At 45.0% G+C, this 15,544-nt stretch overlaps 1 protein-coding gene across 1 annotated transcript in view; it reads left to right on the top strand.

The window, feature by feature from the left end:
* The window catches only part of LOC121282898 (multidrug and toxin extrusion protein 1-like), a 58,947-nt gene that overhangs the window by 20,278 nt on the left and 23,125 nt on the right, over window positions 1-15,544 (top strand). The window contains exons 7-11 of the mRNA XM_041196708.1: window positions 1,307-1,404; window positions 1,519-1,616; window positions 2,186-2,299; window positions 9,596-9,663; window positions 12,892-13,000. Coding sequence (XP_041052642.1) covers window positions 1,307-1,404; window positions 1,519-1,616; window positions 2,186-2,299; window positions 9,596-9,663; window positions 12,892-13,000 — 487 coding nt within the window. The remainder of the gene's footprint in view (window positions 1-1,306; window positions 1,405-1,518; window positions 1,617-2,185; window positions 2,300-9,595; window positions 9,664-12,891; window positions 13,001-15,544) is intronic.

The following is a 15,544-nucleotide window of genomic DNA, read 5'->3' as shown; positions in this document are numbered from 1 at the left end:
AAATTCCAGCGATGAACCTAATCCAAGTGCGTGAAAAGTATTCCTCCTAGATCGGGGGCAAATTGTACCCCAAACATGGACGTTGGGAGACCAGTTGCACCCTATCTTGCCCTATTTTGACAGCATGCCACACACTCTGTTGGTTTATTATTGCGTTTTGTACTGGCATGGATTGAGAATTGGTTGACAGACCAGAAACAGAGAGTGGGAATAAATAGGTCTTTTTCCGGATGGCAGGTGGTGACTAGTGGTGTACTGCAGGGATCAGTGCTTGGGCCCCAGCTATTCACGATATATATAAATGACTTATATGATGAAGTCAAATGCAATATTTCCAAGTTTGCTGAAAACACAAAACTAGGCCTGGTTGTGAGTTGTGAGGAGGATGTAAGGAGGCTTCAGGGTGATTTAGACAAGTTGTGTGTGTGGGCAAACACATGGCAGATGCAGTATAATGTGGATAAATGTGAAGTTATACGCTTTGGTGTGAAAAACAGAAAGGCAGAGTATTATTTAAATGGTGATGTATTGGGAAATGTGGATGTACAAATGGATCTGGGTGTCCTTGTGCACCAGTCAATGAAAATAAACATGCAGGTGCAGCAAGTAATTTGGAAGGCAAATAGAACGTTGGCCTTCATTGCTAGAGGATTTGAGTTCAGAAGTAGGGATGTCTTACTGCAGTTATACAAGGCCTTGATGAGGCCACACCTGGAGTATTGCGTGCAGTTTTTGTCTCCCTACCTAAGAAAGGATATACTTGCCATAGAAGGAGTGCAGCAAAGGTTCACTAGACTAATATTGGGGATGGCAGGACTGTCATATGAGGGGAGATTGGTTCTACTGGGCCTGTATTCACTAGAATTTAGAAGAATGAGGGGGGATCTGATTGAAACGGTGTATAAAATTCTAACGGGGCTAGACAGACTGGATGCAGGGAGGATGTTTCCCCTGGTTGGGGAGTCTAGAACCAGGGGCCACAGTCTCAGGATACGGGGCAGACCATTTAGGACTGAGATGAGGAAAAATTTCTTCACTCAGAGGGTAGTGAACCTGTGGAATTCTCTACCACAGAAGCCGGGTCACTGAGTATATTTAAGAAAGAAATTGATAATTTTTTGGATATTAGGAGCATCTAGGGTATGGAGAGAAAGTGGGAATATGGCATTGGGATAGAGAATCAACCATGATCATAATGAATGGCAGAGCAGGCTTGAAGGGCCAAACGGCCTATTCCTGCTCCTAGTTTCTATGTTTATTGAAGGGCAATTCCAAGAATGACTTTATTGTTTTGTTCCCAAATCAGGGGATCATCGTGCCTCAAATTTTCGTTGGTCTCATAACCAACATCTTCAATGCTGTAGTCAATTATCTCTTCCTCTATGTGCTGATGCTGGGAGTGGCGTAAGTAACAAACAACTTTAATTTTTTTTAAAGCATCTATTAAATTAATCTTTCAGTGAACAATGAGCCAGACTTTATTTGAAGCTGCCTTTAATATGTGAACTTGTTCCTCAGAGGCTCGGCTGCTGCTAGTGTTCTCTCTCAGTACTGTCAGGCTATTCTCCTGTTTGTGTACATTCGATGGAAAAAGTTGCATGTTAAGACCTGGACAGGTAGGGTCCTGAAGGTAATTTACATTTTTGGCAATGATGTGAAACGGACAATATCCAATTAGCTACCCAGTGTACACCTCATCCAATTCCCCTTTCCAGTGAAATCCACGGAAAGAAACACTGGACAGGGTGTTGTCTTATTCAATCCCCTCTCTGCGTAAAACGCTCATTTTGAAGGTCCCAATTTATTGATTTATTTCCTACTTTTCTCTCTGGTTCCTCCCTTCCTCCTCCTGGTTCATGTTCTGTCACACTCCAGGCTCTTACACAAATGGCCATGCTCTGTGGTGTCGAGACGTGGAGAGTCAAGAGGCTGCTGACCACAGAGGAGGTGAATATGTCCTCACGTAACTGGGGCCATGCAGTGCTGCTACAATTTCTCACAATGCGCTCCCTGTGACTGCTGCGCTGCACAGATTGCCTGGTAAAAGGGGCAGTTTGAAAGCTGAGGCTAGCTGGATGATATGAATGTCTTTCTGTCAGCCTTACTTTCCTTTCTCCTTATGTACTTGCTAGACATGTTCTACTGTGTTAGTAACTCCCACTTTTTTATATATATATATATGTAGGATGGTCTGCTGACTGCCTGCAGGAGTGGGGCCATTTTACACGGCTGGCAATTCCTAGCATGTTTATGCTATGCATGGAATGGTGGTCATTTCACATTGGAGCACTCACTGTAGGTAAATAAACTACCTCACTTCTAAGAAAAACGTGCCTTTCACTATATTAGGGGCATGGTTGCATAGTGGTAATGTTACTGAACTAGTAATCCAGAGCTCCAGACAAATGCTCAGGTAACTTGAGTTTAAATCCCATCAGGGCAGCTGGGGAATTTTATGCTCTGTTAATCCATTTTGAAAATGCTAGTCTCATTAGTAATTATCATGCAACTACTACATTGTTGTCAACGCCCATTTGATTCACTAATGCCCTTCAGGGGAGGAAATCTGCTATCCTTACTTGGTCTGGCCTACAGCGATATAGTTGACTCTTAACTGCTTTCTGAAAGGGTCCAGCAAACCACTCAGTTGTATCAGAGATAAAAACAAAAAACTGCGGATGCTAGAAATCCAAAACAAAAACAGAATTACCTGGAAAAACTCAGCAGGTCTGGCAGCATTGGCGGAGAAGAAAAGAGTTGACGTTTTGAGTCCTCATGACCCTTCAACAGAACTAAGTGAATCAGTTCTGTTGAAGGGTCATGAGGACTCAAAATGTCAACTCTTTTCTTCTCCGCCGATGCTGCCAGACCTGCTGAGTTTTTCCAGGTAATTCTGTTTTTGTATTTTCACTCAGTTGTATCAAACTGCTACAACACATGAAACGCAGTGGTTTGAGAAGGCAGGTCACTATTCCCTTCTCAAGGGAAGTTAGGGATGGCCAATAAATGCTGGCCTTGCCAGTGATGCTCACATCCCAACAACTAATCTTTGAAAAAGTAAGCCGCAGAGAAGGCGACAGCAGCCAGTCAACAAAAGGTAGAGCTGATACACTCAAAGGAGACAAGCAATTAAGCCCACTCTTCTGGCAGTGGGGTTTACGAAGGTTCACAAACGTACTGAATATGAATTGGGAGGGAAATTTGCTTTGTCTGGGATTATAGAATCCACATGATTGCCTTTTCCGTGGTGTGTAAAAGGTGCTGCCAACTCACTCTCACCTTTTTCCTCTCCGCACAAGTTAAATTTCATCCCTGCTGTCTTCCCTTCAGTCAAATCACAATCCACGCTTCCCCAAAAGCAGACAAAGCAAGGACCAAGTGATAGGTCATAGCAAGGTAACATCAAGAGTAATACCATAAGACAGCCAAATCAATAGAAGGCAAATAACCAAAGAAACTGCAGATTAAACAGCAACTATAAAACCACACAATGTATCATTAAAGGAAGAGTTTTAGTGATAGATTCAGCATATGGCCCATGGTGCGATCAAATCGACATGGGCTTTATCCCAGTGAACCCATTAGAAAAGCTAAAGCAACAGGAGTCGATTTGGCAAATCAAGATTTCTCTTATGCCATCACTTTACAAATGTGGACCTTCATCAGGCATTAAAATCAATGTTTGATATGAGTTGCCGATATAATCCAATATTCATGTGTCCTTGCTTTTGGGGAACCTGACTGGATTCCTTTACATATAAAATAAATAATAAAAACAGAAAATTCTGGAAAACTCAGCAGGTCTCGCAGCATCTGTGGAGAGAGAAGCAGAGTTAATGTTTCGAGTCCATGTGACTCTTCTTCAACCAATGTTTGGTGGTTGGTTAATTTGTTTTGCTGAGAATGACTCACCCTCTATTTCTCTCCAACCTTAGAGGCTAGGGAGATGATCTTCACATATAAAGAACTTCAGTCTTAACTGGCTAAACACAAAGAGTGAAGCCAATCTTAATCACTCAACTTCAGTCAGGGCCAGTGCAAGAGTATTAATCGCCCTAGATGAATCTTCAGCTTTGTGCCCAACACCCTCATCCCCCACAATTAACTTTTGAAAATTAATACAACACTAACACTTGTTCCCCGTCAGCCCCACTCTCACACAACTGTTAAAAATTGCCAAATGCATGGGTAGCTGTTATCCGCGGCTTGCCTTCACTTTGATCTCCTCCTCCTAATGTTCATCAGCACCATGTTCCCTCAGCGCTGCTCAATAGATTTGCATGCTCCACCACCCCTTGTGAGACCTCAACACCCACATCATAATGAGACCAACCAGGATAATCCTGATTGGTTGAAAACGCGGAACTCTTAGGTAACCAGCATTTTTGATTTTGATTAATCAACATTGTTACAAGTTCATTCTCTATTGTCCTTCTAGTAAAATGTCTTTCCTAGAACTGAATCTAACATGGCTGACCCAGTCTGTGTCTCATGGCAGAGGCCACATGACTACAGCAAGCCAGGTAGGACCTTCAGTACATGATTGCATTTCAATCCCAAACAGACATCATCCATTCCCTATGCATACTGAACTTGTTTATTTACTTATGAAAACATAAACAACGTTTAAACCGCAAAAAACCTTTACATTAACTTTTTAATATATATATTTTCTAAACAATTTTGATCCTATGTATAAAAAAGTTCCATTTGCACGGTGAGCTTTAAACATAACGCTCTCTCCTTGACTCTAGCTCTCTTTGTGTTCTTTCTCTACTTCTTCCAATCTCCATCACTCCTGTGTGTCCCTCTCTCCCTGTGCATACATGTGTGCGTATCTCCCTGTTTGTCCATCTGTCTGTCTCTCATTCTTGTGTAGGGCCCTTCTTTGCTTATGGTTCTGTTGCACTCTAAATCTCTGTCTTCCGCTTTTCCTCTCTGCCTCAATGTGATAAGCTCATTGCTGCTGATCTATTGGTTATCCATTGGCCCCAGGATATAGTTCTTTTCCCCATGGAAAGTTTTTTTTTCCTCCTTCTGGCTCAGTTCTAACCTCCTCCAAGCTGCAAACTTGTAGCTGCAAACCTGTCGTCTCCTCGCATCCATTCAGCTTTTCCAACCTGCTCAAGCACTGTGTATTCATGGGAAGTTGTGGCAGAGCAGGGAACACCTTCAAATACAACCAAAACACACTGAACCCAGAGAGACAGAACCTGTGATTGGAGGAGCAGCAGTAGCAGCTTCTCCAGTCACACCTCTGCAGTCAGTTCCCACTCTCAACAACTATCAGAAACCGACAGAGCCAGAACTGCTGCTTTCCTTCGGGCAACTTTGTGGTTGGCCATCCTTTTAAAAGAAACTGAGCTGTAATTTTCACTGAAATTTGCTCCCAATGGTAACTGCTGCTTCCAACCTGTGAGCAGCTTTGTAATGTTCCGGCCAGCTTTCTGTTCTGATCTTTCGGAAAAACCCAGCAGTTTTTTGCTGACCCCCCCCAAATCGTGCTGTCCTAGGTGGCTGCCTAGTTTGCCTAGTGGTTGCACTGGCCCTAACTTCAGTTCATCTTAAAGCCCCAGTGCAGTATTTGTAAAAGAAGGGCACATATTCTTCAGATAGTAATCCCCAGGCTGCTCCAAGATTCAAGATATTGTGTCCTTTTAAAAACAATAACCTTGGAATGTTTGTTTGAGCCCTAATGAGATTCTAGGTGGTTCTACTCCCTGCAATCATGGGCTAACTTAGCCAGAGAATCACAGCATTTTCTGTCTTCACCACTCTCCTTGTTTAGGTTGTGTGCAGATTTTCTCTACCAAGGTGTTTAGCTTGAGTTGGGAAATTTCCCAACTTGGAGACCTATCTCAGTTGAAAGGACACTGGGTTGTACTTTACGTGCCTATGCCAGGCATGATTTGTGGGGGTTGGGGGGGGGGGGGAATGTAAAATAGGGCAGGTCTCCACCCCACCGCTTTCCTGTCCACCCCCGAGCTCACCCCCATAATAGGGGGGTAGACATGTGTCAAAATCGGCAACCAGCCTACCATATGGGGAGGTGGTAGCATGGTGGTATTGCCACTGAACTGGTAATCCAGTAGACCCAGGGTAATTCTCTGGGGACCTGGGTTCGAATCCCACCACAGCAGATGGTAGAACTTCAATTCAATAAGAATCTGGGATTGAAAGTCTAATGACCTAAGGTAAAAACCTATCTGGTTCACTGGTCCCATTTAGGGAAGGGAATCTGTGGTTCTGGCCTACATGTGACTCCAGCCCCACAGCCATGTGGTTGACTCTTAAATGTCCAATTAGGGATGGGCAGTAAATGCTGGCTGAGTCCTCATACCATAAAAAAACACAAACAAGTGATCAAGGGTCAAAAAGGCATGTTACCAAGCCAATTTGCCCTGATAATACCCTTCCCAGACCATAAAATGTTTTGCTTGGCCATCAAAAGGGAGTGAATAAAGTTCTTCAACTGGCAGGAAGGAAGGGAGTGTTCGACCTTCGGGGGTTGCCCTTTGCTGACCGTGGGGCCTCCCCCCACAGCCAAGATCCAACACCCTCTTCCTTCTGATCCACCTGCAGCCCTAAACCTACCCGTCTCACCCTGACCTGCCCAAAACCCCCCTGCCCAAGACCCTGGACTTACCTGCTCCGGGAGTGCATGGGCCGTCTTCTTGCAGTCCCGGCAGCTGCCACTGTCGCGGTCTTGGCACTGCCGGGACTGATGGAGCTGCCAGCCCATCGGATTGGCCAGCAGCTCCAGAGGGCGGGACCTCCTCCCCAGTGAAGGGTTGAAGTCCCACTTGACTCGCGTCTGGCCTGCTCGCAGCGTGAGGGATAAGAGCTCGAGGGCCTAACGGTTCCTGAGACAAAGGGGGCAAGGTCCCAGAGAACTGAGGCAAGCCTTCTAGCCAGCTTGCCTCAGCATTCACTCACCTCGACAGGGCAGGTCAGCATTGGAGCAAATCGACTCCAGGCCAGCTTCTGGCGGTGGGGTGGGTATGCGAGCTGTGCACCTCCCCCCCCCACCCAGTAATATTCAGCCCTCTTTGAGTCCCAATTTCCGCTCCAGGGAGGCTGAGACTGGATGGAGTCTGGCATGCCAACCCCGGAAGCAGATCGTAGGGGGCCACGGAGGTGAGCGAGTGTTGAGGCGGACTGGTTAGAAGGGTCGCCTCAGTTCTCTGGGACTTTGCCCTATTTGTTTCAAAAACTGTTAGGCCCTCTGGCCCTTATCTCTCACACTGCCTCACCCACGCCTCATGCCACTTCCTTAACCACTTACCCAGTATCCATCGTGGGAAGACTTCAGGACTCGTGTGCAGATGAAAAATGTAAATAAACGTCTAACACTCTTAATACATCTCTCACGCATACACATTTGATAGTGGAAAAATGCTCCCATTCATGAAAAGCATTCTAAGCTTTTAATTCCCCTCAGGTGGTTAATGTGTTATTAACAACAAACACACCTACACAGTAGCCATATCAAAGACAATTAATCCTTTAGTAACCTCTTTAAACTGTTAGTAAAACTGTGAACTCAGAACCCCTTGCTGAGATAATGCTTTCATAGATTATATAGAATGCACAACGAGGCTTGGTTGAGAGCTCAGACATCCATTAGTGTGCTGAAACAGCTGCACCCCTGGGAAAGTACTGCTTGACTGACAGTTTTGGCTCCCTGATCTATTCTATCAATTTCACAATGTTTATTTACACAAGATAAAGAAGTTTCAAGTGCTTGCAGTTTCTGCTATTGGTATTTTAAAAGGTCTGGATGATTGACAATTGTACTGGGTTCTAGAAAAAACAATTTTTAGGAATGAATGACTGAACTTTTAAAGCTTTTTTAACATATACTTTTGTAACTATAGGGTGCAGTGGTTCTATACAGAGTGTATAGTGGGCGAATGGGCATGGGAGTGCCATAGTTTGACATGGAGAGTATGAGGGACCAAGAGGGTTGGAGAGGTATAGCTTGGTATGGGGGGTATGATGGGCCATGGGGGTGTGGGTGGGGGATTTGAGGTAACACTGATGGGGCATGGGGAGTGTGTGGGGTGAGGGGGTATGAGGGAAGAGGGCTAGAGGGTCTTGCTGTTTTTATTATAACTTGGACGATGTCCCAGAGCACTGAAGCAGGCATTTTAGCAATCCACCCGGAACCCTGCAGCCCCTGTTGCTGCCTCCAATTCTTCCCAGAGCTGGTGGGCCCAGCCCCCAGTTAGTTCCTGCCCCACTGGAACGAACATCCAGTCTTTGATGGTACTTTTTCCCAAGGCGGGCACACTGAGCAGAGAAATTTCCTGACTCCTGCTACCTGCCTCAAAGATAAAAATCCAGACCTATGTTTCAACAGATTTCGGGTTTCCCACCTGTGGGAATCATGCCCCGCCCCTTTCCCCACAGGCAAAGATTGGATCTACCAGAATTAAGGGTGAGACCTCTGCCTCTGGGTCCTGTCTGCCATCTTTGAAGGCTGGCACAGTCTTCCAGACTCTGCAAAAATCTGGCCCAGTCCAGTGTTTCAGATTAAAGGATACAGTGAGTCTCCTTCTGTACACTTATGACCTGTGACTGCATGTCAGACTCGTTAGGAAAGACTTACATTCATGCAGAGCCCTCAGGATATTCCAGAATAATTTACAGTCAGGGAAGTACTCTTGAAGTATAGTTATTTTGTAATGTAGGAAACACAGAAGGAGTCTCATGGACCATTGGCCTAAGGTGGACGGGCAAGGAAAAATTTACTTCAATTAACTTTTAATGGCCTTAATAGGCCCTTTAATTGTCGGTGGGCCTGCTGCCGACTTTGGTGTGTGCCCGCTGACCGAGATATCGTGCGAGTGCATGGTGACATCAGGATGCCCGACATCATCACGCATCATTTTACGCTCGGCCAGGTCGGGCGTGTGCTCGCCCACCGAGTGAAAAATTTCACTTATTGTCTTGTATCAATTTTGCATTTGTAGCATGATGGACTAAATTGGACAGCAATTTTAAAGAGCTGGCACAGACATGATGGGGTGAGTGGCCTCCTCAGTGTTGTAAGAGTCAATGATTCTATGAAGTCTCAGTCCATGAACATGTTCCTGCTCTGTAGCACATCGCGGACTATGCCTATCATTCCTATTACATCACACATACACTAAATAAACTATCCTTTTTTAGCACTGGCACCAGGGAGTGACGGTCAATTCTCTACTTTGCTGAGTTATCACCATGGGCTGCCCTGGGCAGTAGCAACTTGTAGGTCAAACACTGCTACTCAGGAGAGGAGGAAATTGAAGTGAAAACCATTTTCAGATCATTCTTATTGTATCCTGGAAGTGACTTCTCAGTAACATTGGCAGACAACAGGAACCCCGACACCTCCCACTCTTTCAGATTCAGGTCCAGTGGAGTGATAGAAGTGAGGTGGAAATGGTGAGGGGAGGGTAATTAGAGGTTGGCACTCATCCCCATAAGTAAAAATGCCAGAAGTTGGTTTGGCTTCTGTTGAAAGGTTAATTCTAAATAATATATTTTCTCTTTTGATATTTGTTTGCTTCAATGAAATTTAATTTACTGTTTGTTCCCTTCCTGTTCACAGGGCTAATTAATGAAGTTCAACTTGGAGCCCAGTCCATTGCTTACCAAGTTATAACAATACCTTACAGGGTAAGGATGAATGTTTCATACATGGGCAACACTTACATACCTATTGCACGCTTGACCAAAGTATAGCAATTTTAACACAACAGGGGAACAAAATTACTCTTAGCACCTGGAAAAGGCTTCAAATGAAGGTTAAACATTCTCCTCCTTTTACTGCACTTCCAGTATAGCACCTCTAAAGCTCATTGCAAACTCAGCTGAAAAGACAATCGCAGTAATGTCACTAATCTATTTGTTAACTTGTAGAGTCCCTTGAAGAGTCACTAAAATTCATCAAAGAAGGAGACGATTCAACCCATTTTGCTGCAATGGTGTTAGCCCTTCAACCAGATCTACCCTCTAAAATTCCATTTCTATGCCCTATCATCACATTGTTTTATGTACATCCTTTTCTAGTACTTGGACAATTCCACTCTAAATCAGGTTATGGTCTCTCCTTCAGTAGCTCCTTGTGGTAAAGTATTCCATGTTCTAATCATCCTGTCTGAGAAAATGTTTCTTATTACTCCTTCTCTTTGTTCTTCTACATTAATCCAGAGCTTTCCCTCTTTGTTCCCAGTGAAAGCAATTTTCACCATTTACCCTCTCAAGACGTTTTCATAAGAGAGAATTCTCTCTCCTGTGGTGGGGGGTGGGGGGTGGGGTGGTTTGGACGGGTGTGGGTGCCCAACTGATCCCTGCCTGCGATTGGTTGGACGCTGCCATTTTATGTGGGCGGGCCAATTAAGGCCCACCTAGCGTGATGCACACCCGGAAGCGCTGTGCACTCCCTGTGCGGGTTGGGGGGAGGAGGCTGAATTGGGGCTTGCGCTTTTTCTTTTCAAGAGCGCAGAAATCTCCCTGAGGCACAGAGCCGCCTCAGGGAGATGAGTTTGATTTTTGAAAATTTCAATAAAGGAAAAAAAAATTTTTTACGACATGTCCCCTCATGTGACATGAGCTGGGACAGGTCAATGAATTTTATTTAATATTTTTATGAAACTTTAAAACCCTTCATGAAACCTCATCCCGCCCGTGGATGAGGTTTCGTGATAAATGCGAAGGCCGCCTGGGCTTTTTGCCTGCCCCCTGCCAACCTTAAGGTTGGACGGGCAGCTCAGTTAATTAGATTAATTGCTGTTTAAATGGCCTTAATAGGCCTTTGACAGTTCAGTAGCTGCGCAGCCAACTCCGGTGAGTGCCCACCAAACTCAATGTCTGAATGATGCGCAGTGATGTCGGGACACACGCCCGACATCACTGCGCATCATTTTAATCTTCAGCAAGTAGGCCCCGCCCCCGCACGCTGACCCGGAGATTCTGGCCATACTTTTGGAATCCTCAGTCGCATTCTGCTTCAATATTTTCTGCACCAACGACAAAAACCTCAAATCTTCAAGCTGTTTATTTGTAGCTTAGCCTCTCATTCCTAAAAATGTTTCTGTGAACCTTTGTGGTGCCCTTTTTGTGTCTCTAATATGAGGTTTCTGGACTGCATGCAATATTTCAATTGTGACATTACTACTATCTTATAGAAACTCAACATTAATCCTGAGCTTTTATATGAAACTCACAATCTTATTTGCCCTTTTATGGCCATTTCCAACTGCAGACCCTCATTTTAAAATCGACAGATCAGCACCCTGAGATCTCTCAGTTCCTCCACTGTGTCAACAATCTAACCGTATAGTGTATTTTATCTTGCACTGGAGTTTCTTTGTAACCAAATTATTCTGCCGCCAGGTTTCTCAGCATTATACTATATTTTCCACCTATCTGCCCACTCTATTAACCTGCTTGATCCCGCTGTAATCCTCTATATCATTCCTCCGTTTGCCAGGCCACTTAACTTGGTATCATCATCAAACTTCTATGTTATTTTGTGAAACCACTTTTCACCTCCGCCTTCTCCTGTGCAGATAAATTGTAGAACGGAAATAGAACTGATGGCTTTAACAGCAATGGTGACGCGTGCTCCTGACACCAATATGGACTGTGGAGGAGCTTTCCAGCAGGTGATCTAGTGAAAGCTGAAGTGAATGAGCTTTCTAGTACCTCTTTTAAGGGGTCATTCTTCAACAATAATAATGCTTTTATAAGGAGCATTAACAAAGTAAAATGACCCATGTCACTTCACAGGAACATTATCAGGCCAAATTTGTTAACGTTAGTTTTAGGGACTGTCTTAAAGCAGTGCTTCTCAAAGTGTGATCCTCGGACTGCTGGTGACTCGTGAGGGTCCTCCAGCTAGTCCACAGGCTGGTCCAACATCCAGGTCACTGAAGCTGGCATCCAGTGAGAATAGCTGGATAGACTTTTGGCTGCATACATGGTGCAAGTATCCTGCACTCGCCACACAGCTCTGAAGCACCTGCTGCTGTTCCCAACAACAAACCACTGCATTTTCAACACCTCTGGGCTGAAAACAAAGAAGGGAAACTGGCTGAACATGGAGCCCGACACCTGGCTGAAGCTCCCCGTCTTGGAATCAGACATCACCTCATTGGTCCCTCATCGAAAGCAGACCCATCCCTCCCATTAACTCTGATGAGACCTTTTGCACAAAAGTGGGGTGGGGTAGGGCCAGGGAGTGGCCTGCAGGCTTTTTGGCTCTGCCAAAGCGGTCCGTGGCCAAAGCTGTTTGAGAGCCACTGCCTTAAAGGATGGACAGAAAGACAGGCAGAAACATTCAGGTCGTGAATTCCGGATGTTAGAGACTACACAGCCAAAGGAGAATCTGTCAGTGTTGGAATGATGGGCAAGAGGCCGGAATTGGAGGAATGCAGAGATCGTGGAAAGTTGTAAATTTAAAGGAGATTGTAGAGATAGGGAGGGATGAGACTAGCATGGGATTATATTGAGCGTCATAAGGCAATTTGATGGTGGGCACAGAGGACAAAAAGGAGGGAATTACAGCCAATGCAGATCCGTTTCATGCTTTTGGTATTCATATATTAGATATCTCGTGGTAGAGTTAACAGATAGTAATTAAGAACAGAAAGTCTGACTGATTTTATTCCTTCCAGAGACCTGGAGGGTGATGAGGGTGGAGTTGGGGGTGGTGGATAACAAGGTTAATTGCAAAACCAACCACTTCCCAACTGAAATCAAGTAACTCAGCACAAAGGAGGGACTGAACATCTGACCTTCCTGATCTGTTTGGTGATACATCCACCCACAGGTATATTGATGGAGCAGTTACTTTCAGCAACAAATTAATTTGAGACGGTGTTTATCTTCTTTCTCCTGCAGGTTTCTATAGGATACAGGGTGGCTGCAACTGTTCATGTGGGTAACGCACTGGGTGCCAGTAATCCAGACAAGGCTGTAAACTCTGCTAAAGTTGCTATATACTGCATTGGTAAGTCTAGTAATTTAAACTCATTGAATAAAACTGGTTATTCTCCATTGAGACTCTTCTCCTTCTTTGTGGCAGCAGTCACAGGAGGTGGAGATGTTGTTGATGTTAGTTTAGCAGCTTGCTGCATCCTCTAGATCGTACATATTGCAGTCACCGTTTGGAAGCAGTGAAGGGAGTGGGTATTGAGTCTAACAGCAGGGGAACAATCTCATACTGGATGGTGCTGAGTGATGTTGTGATTATACCAGTGGTGAGTATAATTTCACAGCTCTGATTTGAATTTTTTGTAGATGGTGGAGAGGCTTTAAGTGACCAGACTGCCCAGTCTCTGATCCACTCCTGTGGCCAAGGTGTTGATATAGCTGCTCTAGTTAAGTTTCTGGGTAATGGTGATTCCTCAGAAGCTGGGAGATGGGGCACTCAGCAATGGTCGTGCTATCGAAGTTAGATGGCTGGATTTTCTCTTGTTTCAAATGGTGATTAAACTGGTCCTTACATGGTTCAAATGTTAACCGTCATTTACCAGCACAAGCCTGGATGTTATCCAAATCTTTCTGTAGGCTGCTTCGTTCCGTCATAAATGGAATTGCAGACTGCAGCAATCATCAGCAAATGGTTCCACTCCTGAACTGTGGCTGTTGCTGAAACAGCCAAAAACGCCTGCATCAAGATAATTTGTAGAGATCAGCCTCGATGCTCTGGGATTTCACCCCAGCTACAATAAAAACAAGGAAACAAAATAGCCCTCCAGCCCTCATCCTTCACACCCCCTCATGCCCACACACTCCACATACATGCCAACTCATGCCACACTACACTGCTCTATCAACCCCATGGCCCTTTCTTGCCCCTATGCCTACTTAGTGTCATCCCATGCCAACCCACGACCCCTCACCTGCCATCCTTTGCCCTTACATCCTATATGCCGACTTACCTAGTATCCACCATGGCCAGACCTCAGGACCCATAGTGAGATGAAAGAAAATAAAGGTGTATATGTCTATTGTAAACACCACTATTTAAAAATAAACTCTCATTCATAAAAAAAAATTCATTGCAAATAGCTTCTTTCAAGTACTTACTTAATCCCTTAAAAAACAAATGTTTTCTTCAAGTACTTAATTCCTTACTAAAACAAACATGTATTCATAGCTCCACTTTAAAGGCTACATAACCACTGTGAGTTGTCAATCAAACTGTGAATTTACAGGACTCCACTGTAATAATGATGGGTTGTGGAATCAGTCATGCAGCATTATTTCTATAATGATAACCCTTGGGTTTATGGTAACAAACAGCTAGTGAAATTGCAAGCAACCACAGCATAGTTTTTTCAAAGAATTTAAAGGGCTTGTGGATTTAAATTACTTGACAGTTTGACAGTTCCACTGGGCTTATTCACTTTTTATGCACATTCATGTCTACTCTTCATAATCCCAAAAGGGCAACGTAACTCTCCCAAGGGGCATCTTACCTCTTCCAAAGTATACCGTAACTCTCCCAAGAGGCACCTTACCTCTTCCAAAGTATACCGTAACTCTCCCAAGGGGCACCTTGACTCCCGTCTGAAGGGATACCTGGAGCTCTCCAAAATGGTACCCTAATAATACTCTCTAAATAACTCTGACAGCTTTAGACCTTTTCCTCCAATGTCTAAAGCCCACGAGTCATGTTTTGGACGTCCCACCCAGAATGAAAAAAAGATTAAAAACCAGGAAATAAGAATACTGGGTCCTAGCTGTTTTTTCCTATTGGGCAGTAATGAAAATTGCATCAGCTTGAAGGTAACTGAACTTCTACATGTGCAGCTACCATCATGAACCATGGATATGCAAAATACAACGGCCCCTGTTCCTTCCCCGGTGAAAATAGTGGGTGCTGGGTTTGGGGGTGGGACTTCTGGAATCAGGGCTCCGGGGCTATTTTGGTTAAGGTGAGATGCCCTTTTGGCTCAGGTAAATTTGGGCCTCAGTAAACATCAGGACTCAACATTGAGTTCAATAATTTTAGACCAAGGGTAGAATCACTCCAGATTTGCACTAAGTGCGGTAGTGGGTTTGAAAAAAGATCTTTTACCCATCGGCTGCAATGGCGGGTTTCGTGCCATATCATCTCCTTCCCGGTGTGTCCCGTCTCATTCATAATGCATTCATGGAAAACGTTCTGGATCGCGGGCGGGCGGGCGTGCTTGGATTTGCCCGCTGTGCCGTGACCTCAACCCCTCCTCGCTCCGGGCGCCATATTTAAAGCGCACCAGAGCTCAGACCAGGGCTGCTCCAGGCGACAGATGGCCCTGAAAGCAAAGCAGACAGCAGCCCCCAAATTTAGTGACGCTTCTCTGGGGGCGCCTGCTGGGTACAGGGGAAGGCTGCCGGGATGTCTTCTACCCTCGCTCTGGCTGCAGGAGGTCCACCCGAATCACTGATCCGGCCTGGGAGGCGGTGGCAGTGGTGGTCAGCACCAACCAGAGCACAGAGGAGGTCAGCCATCCAGTGCAGGAAGAGGATGAATGGTCTCATCCGTTCCGCCAGGGTAACTCAACCA

The sequence above is a fragment of the Carcharodon carcharias genome, chromosome 10 (genome assembly GCF_017639515.1).
Source record: "Carcharodon carcharias isolate sCarCar2 chromosome 10, sCarCar2.pri, whole genome shotgun sequence".
Classification (NCBI taxonomy): domain Eukaryota; kingdom Metazoa; phylum Chordata; class Chondrichthyes; order Lamniformes; family Lamnidae; genus Carcharodon; species Carcharodon carcharias.
This window is presented reverse-complemented; position numbering and strand designations above follow the sequence as displayed.